This window comes from Melitaea cinxia, chromosome 17, assembly GCF_905220565.1.
Source record: "Melitaea cinxia chromosome 17, ilMelCinx1.1, whole genome shotgun sequence".
In the NCBI taxonomy this organism is placed as follows: Eukaryota; Metazoa; Arthropoda; class Insecta; order Lepidoptera; family Nymphalidae; genus Melitaea; species Melitaea cinxia.
This window is the reverse complement of record NC_059410.1, coordinates 11,186,370-11,209,158: the sequence shown is the minus strand read 5'-3', so window position 1 is coordinate 11,209,158 and position 22,789 is coordinate 11,186,370. Positions and strand designations below refer to the sequence as shown.

The window sequence follows — 22,789 nt, the reverse complement described above, 5'->3', positions numbered from 1 at the left end:
CTAATAATTACGAAGTGAAATATTCGATATTTAGATGATAACAATATGATATGATAGTAGTTAGGGGCGTAACTGTGTTAAAAAAACGAAACATTTTTGTAAGAAGTTACACTATCGCTTCTAATCAGAATCTTAAATCTTATTGATAGCTTCTAGATAATTTCTACAAGGTTTGGTAAATTAATAATATTATGTATAAAAATTCAATGTATGATATGTGTTCGGGCTAATCTACGAAACTACTGACTGATTTTAATGAAATTTTGCACAGATATGTAACTTTGTCCTCTTATTTTGCTAAACACTACACAAACACAAAAAACGAAAACGTTACACGCCAGCTTTAGTAATATTGTACTGTTTTTAGTGTTTGTTAACTTATCAGCTGTTTGAGATATAAAACCATTATTTAAATACCTAGCTTTGATGTTTTTGTAATAATAATTGTAACGATGTCACATAATACAGGTACGCGCTATACTTAAATTAATAAGGTTTTGTGATATTATTAATAATATTTTAATACATAAGAAATACTTATTTCTTCTGAGTTTATATAATTGGCGGTGTCGAAATATGACGAAAGCAAATTACTCGATCTGTTTGTATATTAAATAAATTAGCAATAAAAAATGTAACATAATCATGTAAAATAGTAGACTCTATTGACTATATATTTAGGAATTGTTTATTATATTTCTATATGTTGAGTTTGGATTAAATACTCATATATGTTCTTATAAAATTGTTAATGTATGCATGTACGATGGCTTTAAATCACGGATCGGTTCCATATTATATCCACGCTATTTTACAAAGCGATATTTTCTCTCCATTTAATATTCTTCTATATATATAAAAAAATCAAGGAATAAGTGATGTACAAATACATAATATACTACTTCGCTTCAAATATTATTAGATATATAACAATATTTTTATATGTTTAATTTTTTACAATCAAATTTTTAAAATGTTCCTAAGGTATAAGTACTTAGAACCTAGTAGTGCCATTTTTATTGACTTGTTACTAACATCGAATTAAGACTGAGAAAGTCAGGTTTGGAATATAGATACAAATTCCTAGTATTTCAAATTATTAGTTTATATACTTTATTCACTTTATAAACCCTAATTAGACATTCCATTTATATTGTTTTTGTTAAAGTGTTCATTTCTATTATATCCAATTTTTAAATGAAATTTTATAAAGTCTTAAGCAGTTATATTGTATAATTTTGAATACAATGATGTGGAAGTCATGTGTAATAAAAACATTTAACTAAATCACTATATGGATAATATAGAAATAACAATCTATAGAATGAAACTCTTGTATTTGCTATTACTACTATCGGTGTTATGTGTTCGCCAATATTTTAATATCTAAAATACTTCTAAGTCATATAAGAAACATTTTATGAAATAAAAAATCAGCAAAAGAAAATGTCTAAATTTTGTTTTAGTCTTTACTGTCATTATAAGTGTAATGTTCTAGCGATGATTTTTTTTATAAAATAGAGTAGGTACATACCGATATTCTTCAGTAATTCATGCCAAATATTAATTAACTAGCTGACCCGGCGAACTTCGTATCGCCTAACACAAACTTTATCGTATGGTATTAAAGTTCAAATTGACTTTTAAGTATTATCACAAATCTTTTGTATGGGAGTATAGAAAAGTGTTGTTTTTAGACTTTTTCAGGAAATTTAAATTTTTTTTTGAATTTTTCTCTCCGTTAGAACCATCTTCGTACTTCAAGGAATATTTTAAAAAAAGAATTAGCGAAATCGGTCCAACCGTTCTCCAGTTTTGCGCTTAGCAACACATTCAGCGATTCATTTTTATATTATAGATATTTTTAGGCCCTAAACCTTATAGCTCATTTTTAAAAGAAGAAAAACTAAAATTCAGTAGCTCTTGATTACATTCCTTTATCTAATAAAATGATCTGATTTGTTGTTTGAATTCTTTTTTTTAACCGACTTCCAAAAAAGAAGGAGGTTCTCAATTCGACTGTATTTTTTTTACGTATGTTACATCAGAACTTTTGACCATGTAGACCGATTTCGACAATTTTTTTTTTAATCGACAGGTGGTGTGTGTCAATTGGTCCCACTTAAATTTATTTGCTATGCCCAGCAGTGGGATATTACAGGCTGAAGCGTACAATATATATTAACTAACTTTTTAAGCAACGTCCGCCGTAGCATGAAATCTGATGCAACAAAACAAAGCGGTGGCTTGTGAAGGATATCGGTTGAGCGGTTGAGTTTGTTGGCAGGAAGGTACACCAGAGGTCGCTGTCGTTTACGATATTGGTGCGGTTGGTTGATGAACTAACAGCACTTTCAGCGGAAGTAAGCGACACTCACTACTCACACAAGGGACTTCGGACGTCTTAGGAAACATAATACAAATTTTATTTTCAGCTAAAATTTTTAAATTATATTCTGCAAGTCTCGTTATAGCCATAAATAAATGCTTTAGTTCAAAAGAATTGTTGTAATGTAATATTTAAGGTCGTTTTTATATAAATGCAACGTGTATGTATATAGTACACTAGCCGACCCGTGCCCACTTCGTTAGGCGTTAATTATTATCTTTGTGATGCAATTATGTTGTGTTTCAATTTCGTCGACGTCTGCTACACCATAGTACTCTGTGTCTGCTACGTAGGAAGACCGCGCGAGTGCGCCGCGCGGCATCCTATCGTATAGCTTTGTCGTATAGATGAAAAAACAATAAAACGGTCATGCGATGCGTGTGAAGTACTCCCACTTCACTTGAGCCATGTATAAATGTATATCAACCGCCTAGAGCAAACGATCAGTGAATCAAAGGAGATGTCCGTCTGTCGGTGTAGTTAAATCTCAGACCGATAACATACCAATCGGGTACGGTTATCGCGATGTCTAAGAGTATAAACATTAATATAGGATCGTGGTTAAATGCCTTGAGCAATTTATTCTATCATTTTCGGCTTTTGGCGTGCTCTAACTATCGAACAACTAATAATCCCTTATAGTCAAGTAACTTCATAAAAGATAACTTTATATTTTAATTATTAATGCATAACACAGTAATTAGCTTTATCTTTATTTAAAATTTAACGTTTTGTCATTAATGTACGTCTTGTTTCTTCCGCATCTATTAGTTTGCGTCGAAGCTGTAACATCACAGCTTTATTCCTTTTCTGAAATTGAAACAGTATTAATATTTATTGATTCTCTTAATTTTCTTATCCTTATACTCAAATAAACTAAGTAATTGCAATTTGTTTTATTTAAAACTTAAATTTATTTTTTAAAAACTTATATTTAAAAAAAATTATATTTCAACATTTAAAATAAAGGTATTTTTAAAGAACTAAAACTACCCTCAAAATATTACACTCCTGCTCTAAACGTTCGCACTGATCTTCTAAGGCCGAAACTTCTTTTGTCTTTTGTTTATTTATTTCTTGAGCTTTAGCCTGTTTCTGTCGTTGTAATTCATTTTTTTCAGCCTCTTTTTCGCTTAAGTCTTTTTGTCGAAGTTGGAAAAGTTCACGCTCTGATAAAAAATAAAATAATGGCTAGAATATAATTAAGAATATATTCGATTCTACAAAAACGTTTTACACCTTTTGTAAATAAAGCATCAAAATCATTCTTATGGTTATTTATTTGAACGGAGTAACATTCTACTTTGCTCTTTTCTGATTCGCTACATATTTTAATCATTGTAGTTTGATAATTCATTTGCGATATTTGTTGCTTCACATCCTAAAAAAAAAGTTATAAAAACACATCAATGATATGTATGAGGAGTAATTATTGTCTGTCATTTTATAGTTTGTACCTCTAATTGTTGTGAAGTAAGTTCCACCTCTTTTCGAATTAACGCCATTTCTTCAGTTAATGTACGTTCGGCTGAACGTAAAGAAAATTCGTTTCTCGCGTATTCTAGTTTAAGTTTCGTGGCTTTATTTCAGAAACAAACACAACTTCGTAATTACGTATTTAACATGGATCATTAAAATTAAAGTAATTTGATATTTACGCACCAGTTTTTAATTTTAATTTCAACTCTTTTAATTTATTGTTACTTATAGACATTTTAAAAGTAGAGCGAGAAAAGATAAGTTTCCTTGGCTTTTGCTATTTTTAAAGAATAGTCAACTCTTACGTTCTAATTAAGTAATTTCTTAGTCCTGTAATTTAGTTTTTGCCGCAAAATTTAAGCAACATTATCAAGATGGAATTAATTGAATAAAAAATAACTTTTTAATAAATAGATTAAAAATAATCATCATAAAAATTAAAAAAAAAACTCTAAATGAAATATTGTAATTGTAAGTACCTATTGTAAGTATTGTATCTATTATATTTACGAATGAATCAATGAATTGACTAAATTCATTATAAAAAAAATATTACGTTATTTTTGGCGTAAACTTGTGGAGGCCTATGTCCAGCAAGGGACTGTATAGGCTGTAATGATTGATTGATGATTATAAAAAAATAGAATTAATGGCTTTCGTGACTTTGCCAATGTCACGTATGATGGAGAAGATACGTCGGAGATTCATCGGTGAATTAGAGGTACAAGCTCAATAGAAATTTGAAGACTGCCAAAATAGTAGGTAGTTTAGAGCAACCTATGAACCAAAACAATTATATTTAAATATCACATAATTATATCACTGATTAGTATGAGATAGACCGACAGACGATTATTGATCCTGTGTTTTCTTCGATCTAACTTTGTGTCTTTAAAATTAATATTACGTATATTATCAGCTATATTTAGATTTTTTGGAAAAAATAATAAATTACGTAATTATTAAATTACTTTTATAGTTAATTGGAGTACCTTGTCTTAGAATGGAATTAAAGGACGATTCACGGCCAAAGAGTTTAAAAAGGCTAACGGCTCAAAAGTTTTTTTATTTCTTCTTTCTTTTTCAACTTTTTTGTCTGACTATTATTTTACGTTCTGAAAAAAATGCTACAAAGTTAAAATTGAATATGTAAGGCCATAGAGGAACACGGAGGGGAGTAGCCATACACAGGCGTTGCCTTCTGAAAGAGTATAAGTCCAAATGGTCCTACGCGTGCAATAAAACTAGTTGCAGCCGCACTGCTCACTAGTTGCTATGCGGAAAGAGTAAAATATCTCTTAGAAATAAGACGACATTGTACCAACTATGCGTTCGTCTTATCATGACCTATGCGAGTCCAGTCTTCTTCAGAGGCCTGCACCTTCGTAGGTAGAAGAAACATACAAACTAGACTTAGACGTCCTAAACACGTCTTGACAGATCCAGACGATAAGATAACTCTAGACAGCGCTCCTTTCTCAGGGAATACACCCTCACACAAGACACACACTCACTATTTTCGCCGGCGAAGATGAGGTGCCCGCGTTAGGACGTTTCGGATATGGTTAGGCGCATTCACTGTCAACAACTCGCCACAGCACTCCGCATAGCGCTTCCTCCATTCCGACGATGTTCTAAGCCAAGGTGCGATCTCGCTAAGAGACACAGGACGAACATCCACACGACCTACAAAGTCCAACTGGCAAGATTAATAATGGAAATATATACCAGCATAAGCATTTCTTTCTTAATGAAAAATGAAAACTCATATATTCGTCATATTTATAGAAAATTAATCCATTTTAAAAACCAGTAATACATAGATACAACTGTCAGTGGTTTTTAAAATGATATAAACATTTAGTTTATTTTGGAGTAATAATTATTGTAGTACATAATAAATAATACCATACCTTTGTATCACTTTAAAAACCTAATTTCCCTAACCGAGTACTTGAATTTATCGATAATGCTTATCGACAGTTGTTACAGCTACGTCAGCAACTTTTCAGTGTAGTTGCGGCATGTCATTATACTGTAATGATGATATATAGAATGTATCTATGTGTGTATGAAAAATGTACGTGTGTATTTAATTTAGTATGTGTGAGTTTCGTAGTGACAGACGATTATTTTTGTGAGGGAATTAAAATTAAATAAAGTGTGCGTGTCAGTGATTTCCCCCCCGCAAAAAATGACATATAGTTTTGTATCGGTAAAAAACGCTATGGCTACTCTCCTCCGTGTTGCTCTTTGTGTAAAGCACAGGCCACAGACATATAAGAGGTCCTGTACATATAAAAGCTAACGGTTTTGGCAAAGATTACTAAATACTTACTGTGTAAATTGTAGTTATCATACTGGCAGATCTTTCTGAAAATAAATTCTAACGTTTTTGTGGTATAGTCCATAGACAAAGGGTAAAGAAAGACGAACTCTTCTAATCTGTAATTTTGATCTGTAACGCTTTGCATCTGTCTGTCATTTATACGGGTCCGAAAGCGTGTTGCGTGTTTCTTCAAGAAAGTTCTGTGTAAAATTGCAAATTATCAAGCTTTTAATGCAAGAAACGAACACAAGATGTGATTATTGTGATATTGCTGTTAGGGACATTTCTTAATTTTAATTTATCTCCATGTGTAAATCAAAGATGGTCTCGAGCGCTACGAGGGTGATTCAAGTGACCAATATCGCTCCTCAAGCGACTAAAGACCAAATGCAGACATTATTTGGTTACCTAGGAAAAATAGACGACATTAGGTTATACCCAACGATTAGAGATGTATCCTGCCCCGTACAATCGCGTATTTGCTACGTTAAATATTATGACTCTGCAACGGTCAATGTTGCTCAACATATGACAAACACCGTATTCATAGACCGTGCTTTGATCGTAATCCCAATGCAATCTGGCGAAATTCCTGACGAACACAAGGCTCTGGAAATGTCAAGTAATGGAACACTAGTCCCAGGACTTAGCACGGTCGAGCCGCGTCTACCAGCACATGTTGTTAATTCATTAGAAGGTGTCCCGCCAAATCAAGTTATACAAACTTATGATCCCAAAATGGCTGCAGCGGGCCTGCCAGCTTATCCACCACTACCAGCAGCATATGATTCTAGGAAAATAGAAGAGATTAGAAGGACGCTTTTGATTATAGATGTGGGTTCTCTGACCCATCAGCAACTTGTAGATCACTTCTGTCAAGCAGGTGAAATAAATTATTTGCGCTTCTGTGAAAGAGATGCGGATAGTCTTAAGTACGCACTAATTGAAATGACGGAACAAGAAAGTGTTCTCAAGGCTCTTCAGTTAAATGGAACAACAATTGAAGGACAGACTATAATGGTAATTATAACTATTATTTTATTATACACACAATTAATTATCTTAGACTGAAGATATTGTTTATTTTTAATCTATGCTCTTAAAGTACTTTGCAAAATATAGTTGATAGATTAAAATTTGTAATAAACAAATATTTGTTAGTGTTCCAAATTAGTAAGAAAGGCGACGGGCGAAAATGGGCCTGAACTTTACGGACCGTTACATCATTGAAATATTTATCAATATTCGTTTCAAGTTTTTTCATTCCCAATGGCGAAACGATTCGTTATTTTACCATGGGATAGTAAATTGATTAATAAATTGAAACACTTTTGTTTTCCTGTGCCCTAGTATATTTTTCTGTCCTATTGAGACACTTCAAATGTTGCTAGCTGAGAAAAACGAATTATTGGATTACCGATTCGTTTTATTTGTCTTTATTTTTAAGGTTTTTTATTATTTACTTATGTTGCATAATAAAAGTATGCAATGATATCATGATTTGCAATGGGTATAATGGTTTTATCTAAAAAAAGAGATTCTAAGTATAAAAAAACGACTACCTTTTTTTTTAAGGTGGCAATCGAAGGCGTAAAAACATTAAGTCAGGTGTAAGTCAAGTGTCAAAGCCATTCACTCGTTTTGTTCTCAGCTTGCGGCAGTTATGGCGGCAGTGAATATTTTTGTGTTTTGTGCATTTCGTTTGATGTTTTAGTTTTCTTTCACAACTTTCGCTACGTTTAACAACAACAGCACAACAACAACACCACGACGTTTTTTACATATTAGTTGACAATTCTCGCAGAGGATGGGACGCCATACGAGCTTATTATTGTAATTGTGTTGTAGGGAGACGAACAGTAAGGTTGCTGTTGCCATGTAATGTCCGTAATATGGTACCTAGGCTGGGCAAGACATCAAGAAAATCTAATAACACCTGCACAATTTTTAGATAACGTTCTAATAATTTATGATGATGAATAAATAAATGTTAAAATAATTAACCATTTTTTATTTAACTCTCCCCTTTATTATTGACAAATGAAAAATAACAAATACATAGATTCAATTGTAATAAACATGCTTTATCATTGAACCGTAGGTGTCCACAATCGTGTAATTGTACTTTAAATAATACAAGTACTGAGTGATTACAACGATTTGAGGTTATTTTTTTACTAACCAAAGTCATCTTGTAACTTTTTTCTCCCATGAAGGATTTATGTAAAATGTTCTGTATTCGATAAAGGACTATAGTTTCTATAGAATGACACTAAAATCATCAATGTAACGTTCAGGCCCAACTTTCTATGGACGTTCGCCCGCCTCCTTTCATTAGCTAGCTATAAATTTAAATCTAATACATTGAAAATACAAAAACTACTACATTATAAATACTGATACCAGAATCTATTGAAATAAATAGATCACTCCAAAAACTAATTTCCCTTTCTTAATGAAAACATTAGACTACATTAGCGGGAATATAGAATGTTACAGACATGTGCATCTGACTCCACATAGCAGAGTCCCCATCTAAGGGCTGCATCTGCCTGCGTTTGTGTTAAACGCTGACAAAACATTGTGTAAGTTAATATTTAAATGTTCACCATTATGGGGACAGGGTGCCGTCAGTTACTGTCTGACCATGCGGTAGTTTACAATCGGAATAAACCAACTGGATTAAAGCCACTATCTTACTTATACCAAAACGTTCTACTAGTCTACCCCGTTTCAATATTGTATCAAATTACTGAGAAGCAGGAACAAATCTTTGGAAGCATGAAAAATAACATTTAAGTTACATAATCCTCTATTTAAATTTCTACTGTTCTAATTTATATGTATTTATTACAAATCATTCTCAATTACAAGGTGCATCACGCTACTCAGGCTATTTCAAAGCCTCAAACGAAGAGTAATGAAGCAGCCCAGAGAGAAATAGAAGAAGCCATGTGTCGAGTAAAAGAAGCTCAGAACTTAATATCTGCTGCTATAGACCCTGTCATAGGATTGCTGTCCAAAGACAAAAGGAGGTAAAATATTCCCTTTTCTTCATATTTATTAATGAAATAGAGTATAATAATATTCTAAGTAAAATATTTATATTTTTACAAGCAGAACGGGTAAGAATACTATTAATTTAACATTTAAATGTCTGTTATGTCAACAAAGTCAATATAATTCATAACTCTAACATACATCCATTATTTTAAATCTTTACATCGGACTGAATAAGTCTGATAATGCTGCTCAACTTTGATTTTAAACAGATGTGCAAAAAGTGGATAGTATAGTATATTGCAAAAAATTGATAGTATATTATTATTATTAAAACATGATGTTAACATATGTATATGTAAATTTGTAGGACGCGTTCTCGCTCTCGTTCGCGCCGGCGCTCGCGATCGCGCTCTCGTCGCTCCCGCTCGCGACACCGCAGCAAGCGATCGCGTTCGCGCTCGCGTCACCGGTCGCGACGGTCGCGCTCGCGACACAGGCACCGTACCAGGTATTACACATTACTTATGATGTAGTAAAGTCAATAATTACTTTATTCAAATAGGCTTCAAAAGCAATTTTGAATCGTTATTTTACAAATCGAAATTATATTTGTTTCAATAACTTAATTATAATTAAAATTGAAGCTACCACAAATTTGTGAAAAAATAAAAACTTATGGGTATAAAGTATATCACCGTTTAATGTACTGATACAAGTCATCATCGTCATCATCATCATTAGAGCCTATACAGTCCATTGCTGGACATAGGCCTCCACAAGCTTACGCCAAAAATAACGTGAACTCATGTATTTTGCCCATAGTCACCACGCTGGGCAGGCGGGTTGGTGACCGCAGTACTGGCTTTGTCGCACCGAAGACGCTGCTGCCCGTTTTCGGCCTGTGTATTTCAAAGCCAGAAGTTGGATGGTTATCCCGCCACCGGTCGGCTTTTTAAGTTCCAAGGTGGCAGCGGAACTGTGTTGTCCCTTAGTCGCCTCTTACGACACCCACGGGAAGAGAGGGGGTGGCTATATTCTTTAGTACCGTAGCCACACAGTTCACTGATACAAGTAGCGAGTGTCAATTTATGTTGTTTAATACGATATGCAGTATTATATATGTTATAATTTTTTTTTATTACAGATCTAGATCGCGTCATCGCAGTTCTCGTCGGTCTCGCTCAAGATCTCGCCATCGTAGCTCACGATCTAAACGTGACAAATCCCGTGACCGCGACCGCAAAGACAAAAAGGACTCTGATAAAGACAAGAAAGATAAAGACGATAAAGACAAGTCCAAAACACCACCCAAAGAGGTCGAGAAAGAAGAAAAAGAAGAAGTTAAAGTTGAAAATCCGGTGTCTGAGACTAATGGAACATCCGAAACAAAATCTAAAGCTTCCACGCCTGCTGAGGACAAAGAAAAAAGTGTCGAGGTCGAAAAAGATAAAGATAGTAAAGATAAAGAAAAAGAAAAGGATAAAGAAAAGGAGAAGGACAAAGATAAAGAAAAAGAAAAATCACCTAAGAAAAGGGATAGATCGCGCTCTAGAGACCGTAAGCGAGATCGCTCACGATCTAAACGTAGATCTCGCTCTCGATCGCGTAGGAAACGCTCCAAGTCTCGCAGGAGATCACGATCGCGTGATAGAAAAAGATCAAGGTCGAGGGACAGGAAGAGATCAAGATCGCGAGATAGAAAACGCTCTCGGTCCAGAGACCGCCGAAGAAGCAGATCTAGAGATAGAAAACGGTCTCGCTCAAGGGATAAGAAGCGTTCGCGGTCTCGTGACCGTGATCGTGATCGCGATCGCGACCGTGATCGTGATCGCGACCGTGATCGTGACCGTAAGCGTTCTCGTTCACGCACCCGGAGATCTAAAAGTCGGTCTCACAGAGATTCTAAGACACCTCATGAGAGAAAATCTCGCGATCGCTCGCCCAATCTCTCGACAGTGACGGAGGAAAAGAACAATACCGTTATGGACAAGACTCTCGACATGACTGATGAGAAGAATTCGCCAGACAATATGGACATTTCCAATTCCCCGTAGTTAAGCTGTTTCAATATCATAATTACCATAGAATAGGACATGTAAATGATTTTTATTTTGAAATATTTTTATAAACGTCCTTAATTGTAATCTAGTGTTTTTCATCTTATTTTGTAGTAGGGATTTTAAAATTGGTTGATAAGTTAAGAATAATAATAAATAATAAAATCAGAACTGGTATTTTATTTTATGACAAGTTTTACCCGCGACTGTGCTCTCGACTAGACACTTATAGTCGTTCTCATACATTCTTCTCGAAAGGGAATTTCGCTACAAAAATAATACACTGTTCAAATTCCTAATAGTAAAATCGTGGTCAAGTTCATCTTTTATTTAGTAGTTTGGGTGTGCGCGGCCATGATACACAAATTAAATTAAAAAAAAATAGTTTTGAAATCAGAGCTGAGTAGAGCTAGCTTTAATAGTTTCTATAATCAAAAGGACTTATTAGCGTTAGGGGGGAAGTTACACCTAGGCGGACGTTTCGAGACCAAATAAGGGACGGCTTGAAAAAAGGCCAGGTCAAGAGTACCCTAAACGAAAGAGCATGTTTGAAGGGAATAATGAAAATGGACAAAGCGAAACAAGTATGTAAGGATCGTAGCAAGTGGAAAGAATTGGTTTCTGACTACCCCTACGGGAAAGAGGCGTGATTATATGTATTTATGGAAAGATAAATTATGAGAATGACAGACAATTTATAAAAATGATAAGTAGATAATTTAAAAGGAAGAAATTAAACAAGAATATTAGTTTTATAATACTTCGCAAACAAATGTCTATAAATATAACTTATTAATTGAATTTTATTTACTCATTTATTTCATTTACTTTTTGTTAAGTAGTATATTATATTTGATAATCATTAAAATAAAATAATATTGCCGTGTTATGAAATATCAACTTGTAATTTACCATCTCACGTTATCAGAAAATTCGATTATGGCGTTTCATGTTTAAATAAGCGTAAAATTGATTAGATTCTTATTTAGTAAAAAATGATTATAGATCCAATTTTCTTAAAAGTAATTGTTATACAAAAATTCGTAAGCGTATTTTTTATGATTTTTGTAAAATATAAAAAGTGTAATATTTTCAGGGATATATGTCGCTTGTGGCCTACATTCATAATTACGAACCTGGAATTTTAAGGTCTCGTAGGATAAGCCATGAAGTTAAATTGGTAGATTTACGAGAAGCTTTAGAATTTTCATTGTATAAAACATGGCTGCTTAAATCAACCAGGCGGTGGCTGCAAAAAGGTGAAATACCCTATCCTGGATATTGTAGGTCACCGGGAAGTGGGAAATGCTTACCGGTTTTATGCAATTGTGAAAAGTTAGACGAATTGTGGAAAAGGATGAAAAATTAAAGTACTAAGTAAGAATACATTTCTTGACGCTGTAAATAAAGTTTAAATCAAATTTATTTCTTGATATTTTAGCTTAAGAGCCATTTCACAATTTTACGCTCTGCAAGTTTAGGTAAATTTGGTCGCATCGCGCGAGTCGTACGAGCCGCGCGATCTTTGTGCTAGTACGTATAGTGTGACAACCAAAAGACCATCGTGATCATTTTCTGATGTATAATAAAAATTATAACTATGGTATAAAATGTTTTTTACATAATTAATTTGTTAAAAATTTCAAGTATGTTATATAACAACAGTCAATAAATTTAAAATAAAATTAAAAAAATCAATTTTATGAAACAATTTTTTTAAATTGATTTAGTTTTTTCAGTTTATGAATGAATCTAATATTTACGATATGAATAAAAAAGCATTTAATGACATCGACACCGACAAACATATTAATTAACAAATAACAAGACAGATTGAAATGCCTATTTGTATTGATAGTGTGAGAAAAGAAAATTAAATTATACATTTGTTTACAGAAATTATCATTATATTATTTTACAGTCATTTTCGTAATATGTTTATTTTATTTATATTTTATTATGAAAGTATCAAATGCGTTTTATCCGCTATAACAACAGGCGCTTGGCGCGTGTGAGCGAAAGAGACGGCTGCGCAGAATTTGGCGTGGACCTCACCTCTAAGAGCGCTAGCGCTCGACTGATTTCAGTGTTGCAAAAGTGTAAAATAAAAAATCGGTATATTTGGCTCCGAAAAATCGGTAGAAATCGGTAGATTTTTACTCGGAGTAAAACAAAAGTATTCTAAGTCAATAATGCGTTCATTTATTTAAATTTGTTCCGTAAAATTAAATCAAATTCTTTATTTGCATGAATATAGTTAATACATGAGGTGTTATTAGTTGCAATGTCTCCTAATCTACCTTAAATGGCGTGCAAATTTTTGTTCCATTTATTATTATAATTAATTTACATTACAGAAAAAGAAAGTACTCAAAAGCAATACGTTTTATCACTAAGAAACATTAATTATAGAAGTAGTCCATACAATGGAGACAACAAGAAGTAATTTATTTATGTTATTTATTTATTTTGTTTACGAAACCAACAGCCTTATTTACTAAACATATCACTCCTCTCACTCACACACTCACTCTACAATCTTATAGTAACTTAATAACAGGTTTTCCTTAATTAATATGCTCTTTGATATATGCGAGCAGAACTATATATCGACGTGGTGTGAAGAATTTCGGGAAGTCCCCGTGCATTGATTTTGTGTTACCGTTTTATTTTAATGTTACCGTATTAAGAATGTTATTTTACCTTTTTTTAGAAAATTATTTTACATTAGTTGAAAATTCAAAAATTCGGTAGATAGCACTGCTAAATCGGTATATCGGTAGACAAGGGCCAAAATCCATAGAGCAACACGGAGGGGAGTGGCCATTGCGTTTGTTACCGATACAAAACTTTCTGTCATTTTTTGCGGGGGGAAATTACACACATGCACACTTTATCTAATTCCCACACAAAAATAATCGTCTGTCACAACGAAACTCACACATACTAAATTAAAATCACACTTACATTTTTCACACACACATAGATACATTCTATGTCATTACAGTATAATGACACGCCGCAACTACACTGAAAAGTTGCTAACAGCCGTGGTTGTAACAACTGTCGATATGCATTATCGATAAATTCAACTAGTCTGTAAGGGAAATAATGTTTTAAAGTGATACAAAGGTAAGATATTATTATAAAAATAGACTTAATTTATTATATACTACAAATCAAACATCTTCATGTAAAATAAACGATTATAAAGAGTAAATATTTGATTGTTTGTTTGTTAGCATTGAATAGGCTCCGAAACTATTGGACCGATTCAAAAAATTATTTCATCGTTGAGAAGCTACACTATCCTTGAGCGACATATTTTTGGGGTGGTTGGGGTCTACCTCCTAGTGGTCCACCCCGGGCAACGGCACCACTAATTTACTTTTGGTGACGGCTGAACGACCCCCACACAACGCGGTGGTAGGTCCCACTTAGGGGCCGCCTGGCAGCGACCACCCTCCCGTCGGAACCAGACGCCAAGCAGCTTGCTGCGTTCCGTCTGTGAGCGGGAGTACCAGTGCCTTTGGGGGATTAGAAGAGTGTCAGTTGCGCAGCTTGCGCAGTTTTTTTTTTTTTTTCGGAATCTTGGACTGCACTGTACCGGGTAGCTCATACTGGAGGGTAGCGGGATCCGAGGCACGGTCTTGCCGTTGACCGACCGCAGGCAGTTGGGGGCCCTAGCGCGCCAGCCACGTGGCAAAGGCTGCCCCGCCACCTCGCGAAAAATCCTGGGATGGCTCCACCGTGCCAGTTGGCGACTGGGTGGGAGGACCCGGTGGCGATTTCCAGGGGGGCTCGGGCGTCCCCGCAGTCTCCAGATGAGCTCCTCTAATGGTCGGCTTAGCCTAGGGAATCCGCATAGTAAAAGCTGCGCCTCGACATCCAACTGCTTCCCCATCATCACTCCTCAATATGAAAAAAGCACAAAGAAGGAAAAAAGTTAAAAAACGGCTGCACTTCCTCCCACTGAAGGTGCACCTCATTAACATCCGAGGTTTGCATTCCAATATTGACCCGGTCTACCACCACCTCGAGACCGTGAAGCCGCATCTGTTTTTCTTAACGGAGACGCAAATCAAATGTCCAGCAGATGCGACGTACCTCAACTACCCATGCTACTCATTAGAACATAAGTTCAAGGAACACGCTGGGGTCTGTGTGTACGTCCGCAATGACATTTGCTATAAGCGACTCCGGTGCTTTGAAACGACCGGGTTCTCTACATTGTGGGTTTTAGTGGACACCGGCGTGGACAAAACTGTCTACGCCTGTGTTTATCGGTCGCACAGTGGAGATCAGGAGACAACCAGGCTCTTCGACCACCTTACAGAGATGGCAGACAAAGCGCAGCAACGGTATCCGACGGCGGAACTTGTTTTTCTCGGGGACTTTAACGCCCACCACGAGCAGTGGTTGTTTCCGTACGAGAAAACATGCCACGCTGGGAGGGAGGCGCGCAAATTCGCGTTAGCACTCGATCTTACCCAGATGGTACAGGTTGCAACACGGGTACCAGATATTGCTAGCCATACAGCCAATTGCCTGGACCTTCTGCTGACTACAGATCCAGACAGACACTCGGTCTCAGTATCTGCCCCTCTAGGATCATCCGACCATTGTCTGGTGAAATCCATATCGACCGCCTCTCCTCCGGACAACTGTCCAAGGGGCACAAGAAGAGTGTGGCGATATGAGTTAGCGGACTGGGAAGAGATGCGGCATTTCTATGCATCTTTCCCTTGGCGGCAAGTCTGTTTTTCCTCGGGTGACCCCTCGTGTTCGGCTGAGGCAGTTGCGGGCGTGATTCGACAGGGAATGGAATACTTTATACCATTCTCCGACATATCGCTCGACCACAAATCCCGACCTTGGTACAATGCTGAGTGCGCCCATGCTGAAGCCCTTAAAGAGTCTGCTTACAAAGCTTGGGTACAAGTCCGCGATGCCAAAGCTGGAGCGCGGAGGGTTCGCACGAGGAAGAAAGCTTTTAATTCAGCCGCCAAGTCCTGCAAACGGATATTACAAAAGGCCCGATTCGACCATATCCGTCGTATAGGCGCTAAACTTGCCTCCTACCCCCCTGGTAGTAAACAATTCTGGTCTCTGTCGAAGGCAGTAGAGTCCAATTTCTGCCGCCCTACATTGCCTCCTCTGCAGAAGCCTGATGGTTCGCTAGCTCACTCGGCAGTGGAAAAGGCAAACTTGTTTGCATCTCTCTTTGCGAGCAATTCGCGTCTTGACGCTAGCTCTACACAACCACCATCCTTGCCTCGATGTGACTCTTCTATGCAAGAGATCACGATCCACAATAAAGAGGTCCGTAGAGTTTTGCTGAACCTTGACGTGAATAAGACTAGTGGACCTGACGGTATACCTGCGCGCGTCCTAAAGGCCTGTGCACCTGAGCTGTCTCCTGTTCTCACGCGCCTGTACCGCCTCTCTCTTCAAACTAGAACGGTGCCAAAATCTTGGAAGCTGGCTAATGTGCAGCCAGTGCCCAAAAAGGGTAGCCGAGTGAATCCCTGCAACTACCGACCAATCGCCATCACCTCCATGCTCTGCAAAGTCATGGAAAAGGTACTTAACAGCAAGTTGCTGAACTACCTAGAGGACAATGAACTCCTCAGTGACCACCAATACGGTTTTCGTCAGGGGCGGTCTACTGGAGATCTTCTGGTGTATGTCACACACTGCTGGGGCGAAGCCATTGAGAAACATGGTGAGGCGCTCGCTGTATCACTAGATATCTCGAAGGCCTTCGACAGGGTTTGGCACGCAAGTCTCCTTAGCAAACTTCCTGCTTACGGCATCCCTGTTGACTTTTGTAGCTGGATTTCAGACTTTTTGAGTGAACGGTCGATCAGAGTGGTCGTGGACGGCTGCTCCTCTGAACTGATGGATATAAATGCCGGCGTCCCTCAAGGTTCTGTTCTCTCTGCAACTCTTTTCCTGCTCCACATTAACGACATGCTACGACCAGGCATTGTTGGATACGCAGATGACAGTACGATTGTTGAGAGATATTTGTCCAGCGCAAAAGACAGCAGGGACGTAATACGTTCTCAGAGAGAGGCCATGGTGGAACGAACAAATTCAATACTGGAGCAAGTATCCCAATGGGGTGATTGCAACCTGGTCACGTTCAACGCCGCCAAAACGCAGGCCTGTTTATTCTCCACCAAACGGAGTCCTTTCAACTTGACTCCTACTTTCCGTGGTACACCTGTCCATGTGTCCGATACCCTCGACCTCCTTGGCATAGAGTTGAATTCTAACCTCAACTTTGGCAATTACATTGAGTCCAAAGCGCAAACTGCGGCCAGAAACCTTGGCATCTTAAATAAGGTTAAGCGTTATTTCACGCCTAAACAGCTTCTTACGCTATACAAAGCTCAAATCCGATCGTGCATGGAATATTGTAGTCACTTGTGGGATGGCTCAGCTAAATATCAACTCGCCACACTGGACTCAGTGGAACGCAGAGCCAAGCGGCTTATCGGTAATGCCAGTTTGGTGAAATCTCTTCATACTCTGGCTCACCGAAGAAAGGTTGCCAGTCTAACGGTCTTTTACAGGTTGTACTTTGGAGAGTGTGCCCTGGAGCTACACGAGCTCATACCCCCATCTCCTTTCTTCCATCGGACTTTCAGACGTACCGCAGGCTTTCATTCCTACCTGATTGATATACCTTTCATACGTACAAAGCGCTTCGAATCATCTTTTTTAATGCGCACAGCCAAGGAATGGAATTCCCTGCCGGCGTCTGTATTTCCGAGTTCATATAACCCGAACATATTTAAAGCGCGAGTGAACAGGCTTCTTCTGGGCGAACTCGCTCCATCTTCGACCTCGTCTGTGCTCTAGGGCTAGACTGAGGTCAAGAGTAAGCCCATATCGTAATAAAAAAAAAAAAAAAAAAAAACATAGGTTATACTATATTTTTAAAAATATTAGGGATCTTTACTAAAACTCCAATAATGTAACCCAAGGGATAAAAAATATCCTAAAAAATTCCTTACATTGCGTGCGCTGCAAAAACTGATGATAATAGAAATACAAAATGTAGTAAGACTTTGTAGAATACATCATTATCTACTATAATTGTATTTGCTCGCAAACTAAAAAAAAAACTGACTTCAATTACATCGACAAGTAATACAATATATGTAATATATACGCGTTATCAAAGGTTACTCAAAAAGATGTTATCAGATCTCGATGAAATTTAAGCGCAACTACATGACAAACATCAGCTTTCTATTAAATTAAAAATTATCAAAATTGGTCCACCCAGTCAAAAGTTCTGAAGTAACATAGATAAAAAATACACTCGAATTGAGACCCTCCTCCCTTTTTGGAAGTCGGTTAAAAAGTGTCGCGACAGCATATGTCTAACTATTATAATTATGTCACAATAGGTTTGGTGCAACGTTGTTGTGCCAAACAATGCCAGTCTACAATAAACGATTTAAAATTAACCCACATTTTGAGGAGTTGATGATGTACACTGTGATGTCAACGAATCAGGAATAGGGAGCGTAGCACTAATGGCATCATAAGATGATAGCCTGTCATCTGCTAGATTGAATGATTTGTTGATGACTCTGAAAGGATGGATTTAACATTGTTAATTTTCAAAGTTGACAAATCTAAGTTTCGTTTCACTACTATGAGAAAGGTGAACCATATCTTGATTACCTTGAACATGAGACCGGGACAAAAACAGTGTGGCGTTAGTGTCGGTTTGGTGCCCTCGACTAATCCTTCTATTGTTCGCCAACACTTGAAAGTTAGTGGTATTGATATGATCTGAACAAATTACACTTTTTTTTGTGGGCGTCCAGGTCTGTCTGTTATTACAATTTTTTTCCATGTATCCCTTAAATTTGGATTTTCAGAAAACCTGCCAAATTTTTATATAAAACATTATGGTCGAAGTTCACATTAAGTAATTCTAGTAAAATGTATTAATACTCGTAAACGCGTATTATATTTAATTTAATACAATTTTATTATATTAACTATGTTTATTAAAAAAAGCTAGCAATATTATATTATAAATAAATCAAGATCTCAAAAATGTCTGTCACCTCTTTTGCCTTTGCCGTTTTTATCGATAACTATCTACAAACAAACCGGTAACAACACTATCGCTCGGCGACAGTGACTTCTCGGAAATAGATTCCGATCAGTCGCTCGACCGATCCGCATATTGTATGAGGGCGAGCGGCCTATGTTGGTAAACAAATCGAGTCAACACGACCGATAATATTTGTAATTTTTAAGTTTAAAAAAGGTTTAAAAGTAGTATACTAGTAATAATGTGATTAAAAAATACTTACGTATGAAAGGTAACGCCATGTTTTAGTAAATTTGACGTGGCAGATCTTTTTTTGAAGCAAAAAACAGAACAATTTGGCATTTTTTGAAGGACGTTGATTCAATCGCGCAACTAGATTTAGTCTAGTGATAAGTGCGGCTGCAACTAGTTTTATTGTACGCATATGGCCATTTGGCCTTATACCTTGACAGAGGGGAACGCCTGTACATGGCTACTCCCCTCCGTGTTGCTCTTTGGCCAAAATCGGTAGATCTACCGATAAATCGGTAGCTTTTGCAACGCTGACTGATTTACCGGGCTTGATGCGTGGCAATATATACTATCTTTTTATTATTTAATATAAAATGTATTAAAAATAATTACATCTTTTAATTATTTTTTTTTTTTTTGTATTCCTTAATGATGTAAGTTTACTTTGATGAAGATAGTTCGTTAAAATTTCTTAGTTTTCTAAGAGAAATATCGCTTTTAAAATTGTACTTATTTGGAAAATATTCGTAACTTTAATTTTTTTTTTATTGTTTAATAGAGATACAAATGGAATAAAAATCTATGATAGTGGACAACAAAATTATATTCCACATAGTATGATATTTTTTTAAAATGGTTTCAACGTAGAGGTTATTGAAAAGTAGGACTTCAAAGTATACATTGCGACCGTTTACCCAGGGAGGAGGCTGATGAAAAGGTTAATAATTTTATACACATAATATAAATCAAAATTCTGATCTGGCTATGGACTAAAACAAAGGTTGCTCTATTATATTTCAAGAATATAAATTACATTATTGCATCCAACACTGAGATTAACGACGTCAAAATATTACAATTTCGCGGATTGTTACCGATTTTTGTGAAATGGCTCTTAAAGAAACCAATTCGTCAATATACCGACAGTCGTTGATTTAAAGCTGACCTGAAGAAGCGAAACCATCGAATCCCATTATAAGATATTTCTATTTGCAAAAATGAATCTAAAGCCTATTATTGAGGCGAAACAGGTCCATTATACCTCCTGCTGTTAAAGTTTGATCGTAAATTATTTGAAGGATAAACTTTATCCTATGCTATCTATACTAATATTATAAAGCTGAAGAGTTTGTTTGTTTGTTTGTTTGAACGCGCTAATCTCAGAAACTACTGATCCGTTTTGAAAAATTCTTTTAGTGTTAGATAGCCCATTTATCGAGGAAGGTTATATAGGCTATATATAATCACGCTAAGACCAAAAGGAGAGGAGCACCAATGAAGAATGTTTCAAAATCGGGGGATCTTTTTTCCTTTTGAGAGCTTCTGCTACGTGCGCTGTGAAAACAGTTTCGTAAAAATTATGTATGGCAGAATTGATCCTCTTTCAAAGTTCTAAAAAAAAGTCCGCGACAGCATATATCTATCTTTTAAGGTTGGCTCACTATAACGCTTTATTCTAACCAAGTTTGTTGTAAAATAATGCATTATTTGTGAAGATGTTTTTATAAACATGATATTAATCCTTTCCTTATCCAAATAAATACGTTATTCATGTCAAGTATTTCATTTAAAACAAAATAGTTTTATACATAATTCGATTTCAATTAGTATCTCAGGAGACATCGCAGTTTTAAAATAACATCGCAGCAAAATAATGATCAAGTATTGCGCGCGCCTCTGTTGCACGCGGATGAAGTCGCACGCAGAAGCTAGTGCTTGTATATATATATATATATATATCCCCGTCTCTCTAAGAGTATGACGTAAGAGGCGACTAAGGGATAGCATAGTTCCACTACCACCTTGGAACTTATAAAGCCGACCGATGGCGGGATAACCATTTAACTGCTGGCTTTGAAATACACAGGCCGAAAACGGGCAGCATCATCTTCGGTGCGACAAAGTCAGCTGCGGTCACCAACCCGCCTACCCAGCGTGGTGACTATGGGCAAAACACATGAGTTCGCGCCATATTTGACGGGAACTTGTGGAGGCCTATGTCCAGCAGTGGACTGCAATAGGCTGAAATGATGATGATGATGATGATGATGAAACTTTATCCACAACTGGTGAAGCAGGCGCTATAAGGCATTACTGTCTAAATGAAATACAATTTTAAAGAGACGATGGTGAATAAGTTGTCGCAGCTCCTACAATTTAGCTATTTTAGCTTACTCACTAAACAACACATGGCTGTGGTGCAGTTTATACTTTAGCATTGTAATGAACCCGCAGTTGTATAGAGCAATCGACCAATCTCAATTATTTAAATTCACATCATGACGTGCTACAATTGGCTGGATATATCTTAAGTAATTGTAGTGGGTATTAAGAACTATTCCATCAAACATTTTACCAGTAGTTTTTTCTGAATTAACTTTTGCTTCGGTCCTCCTCCTCCTGACGATTTAACCGAGTCTCGTTGGTTCAACCCTTATGATAAACAACCACAACGCAGTATTAGAAGTGTGCTTGTTGGTAAACTAACTAATGTATGTTCGATTTTTTTGAATTCTTTACTACGAGTATTCTAGTTCGAATAAACCAATAATCAAATTTTAAATGAAGTTGCCAACTTGACCAACTTCAAATTTCGGTCGTAACTAATACTTACGTGGAAAGAAGGTCTTAGGTAGTGAGTTAGAGGAAACAATTTGAAGTTAAGAAAAACAAGGCATTTAATAGATACATTACATTTTATTCTAATACTACTATATCCACAGTTGTAAACTTTTCACTCCATATCCACAGCCTACACATCTAAACTTTCCGTCTTTTACAATTAAACCTATGTAAAAAAAGTAATAATAAATAATATTATAGTGAAGATTATTTAATTTTACTAGTCATGTAACGTATATAGGTATAAGTCATATACGTTTTACGTCGACAATAGCAGGCAATTACAAACTACATTTTATACATTTTTCCAAACTCTATAATGCTCCTGCCAAAAATACTTTGTAATATGAGAAAAAATGTAATAAAAGGAAAAAGAAGTTACATTTCTATTCAAAAATACATACAGAATACAATTTTAAGCAAGAAACACAACTATGTTAATTAATAATTAATATTTAGATAGTTGTTTCGATACAACCCAACAATTAGATTTTTTTTCTTTTTGAGTCAAATATTACAACTCCAGGTAGTGCTTCTTTTTTACCGCTCAGGTCAGTCTAATTTTAAGATTTGTTTTATTTTAAAATGTAAAT

The 22,789-nt window shown here is 36.1% G+C and overlaps 2 protein-coding genes across 3 annotated transcripts; one reads left to right on the top strand and one right to left on the bottom strand.

Annotated features, from left to right (window-relative positions):
* Nucleotides 1-3,089: 3,089 nt before the first annotated feature.
* Nucleotides 3,090-4,103, bottom strand: LOC123661643 (paramyosin-like). Its single transcript, XM_045596595.1, has 5 exons — nucleotides 4,052-4,103; nucleotides 3,847-3,968; nucleotides 3,629-3,770; nucleotides 3,383-3,558; nucleotides 3,090-3,199 (listed from the first exon to the last, which is right to left on the bottom strand). Exons 1-5 carry the CDS (start codon nucleotides 4,101-4,103, stop codon nucleotides 3,113-3,115), a joined length of 579 nt encoding a protein of 192 aa, XP_045452551.1. The 3' UTR covers nucleotides 3,090-3,112.
* A 2,385-nt stretch (nucleotides 4,104-6,488) lies between these two features.
* Nucleotides 6,489-11,428, top strand: LOC123661499 (probable splicing factor, arginine/serine-rich 7). Of its 2 annotated transcripts, XM_045596461.1 has the most exons (5): nucleotides 6,489-7,217; nucleotides 9,072-9,232; nucleotides 9,568-9,583; nucleotides 9,650-9,708; nucleotides 10,345-11,428. In XM_045596461.1, exons 1-5 carry the CDS (start codon nucleotides 6,504-6,506, stop codon nucleotides 11,252-11,254), a joined length of 1,860 nt encoding a protein of 619 aa, XP_045452417.1. In that variant the 5' UTR covers nucleotides 6,489-6,503; the 3' UTR covers nucleotides 11,255-11,428. The 2 variants fall into 2 exon arrangements, with proteins under 2 accessions (XP_045452417.1, XP_045452416.1); XM_045596460.1 differs by having other exon boundaries at nucleotides 9,568-9,708.
* The last annotated feature ends 11,361 nt before the right edge of the window (nucleotides 11,429-22,789 follow it).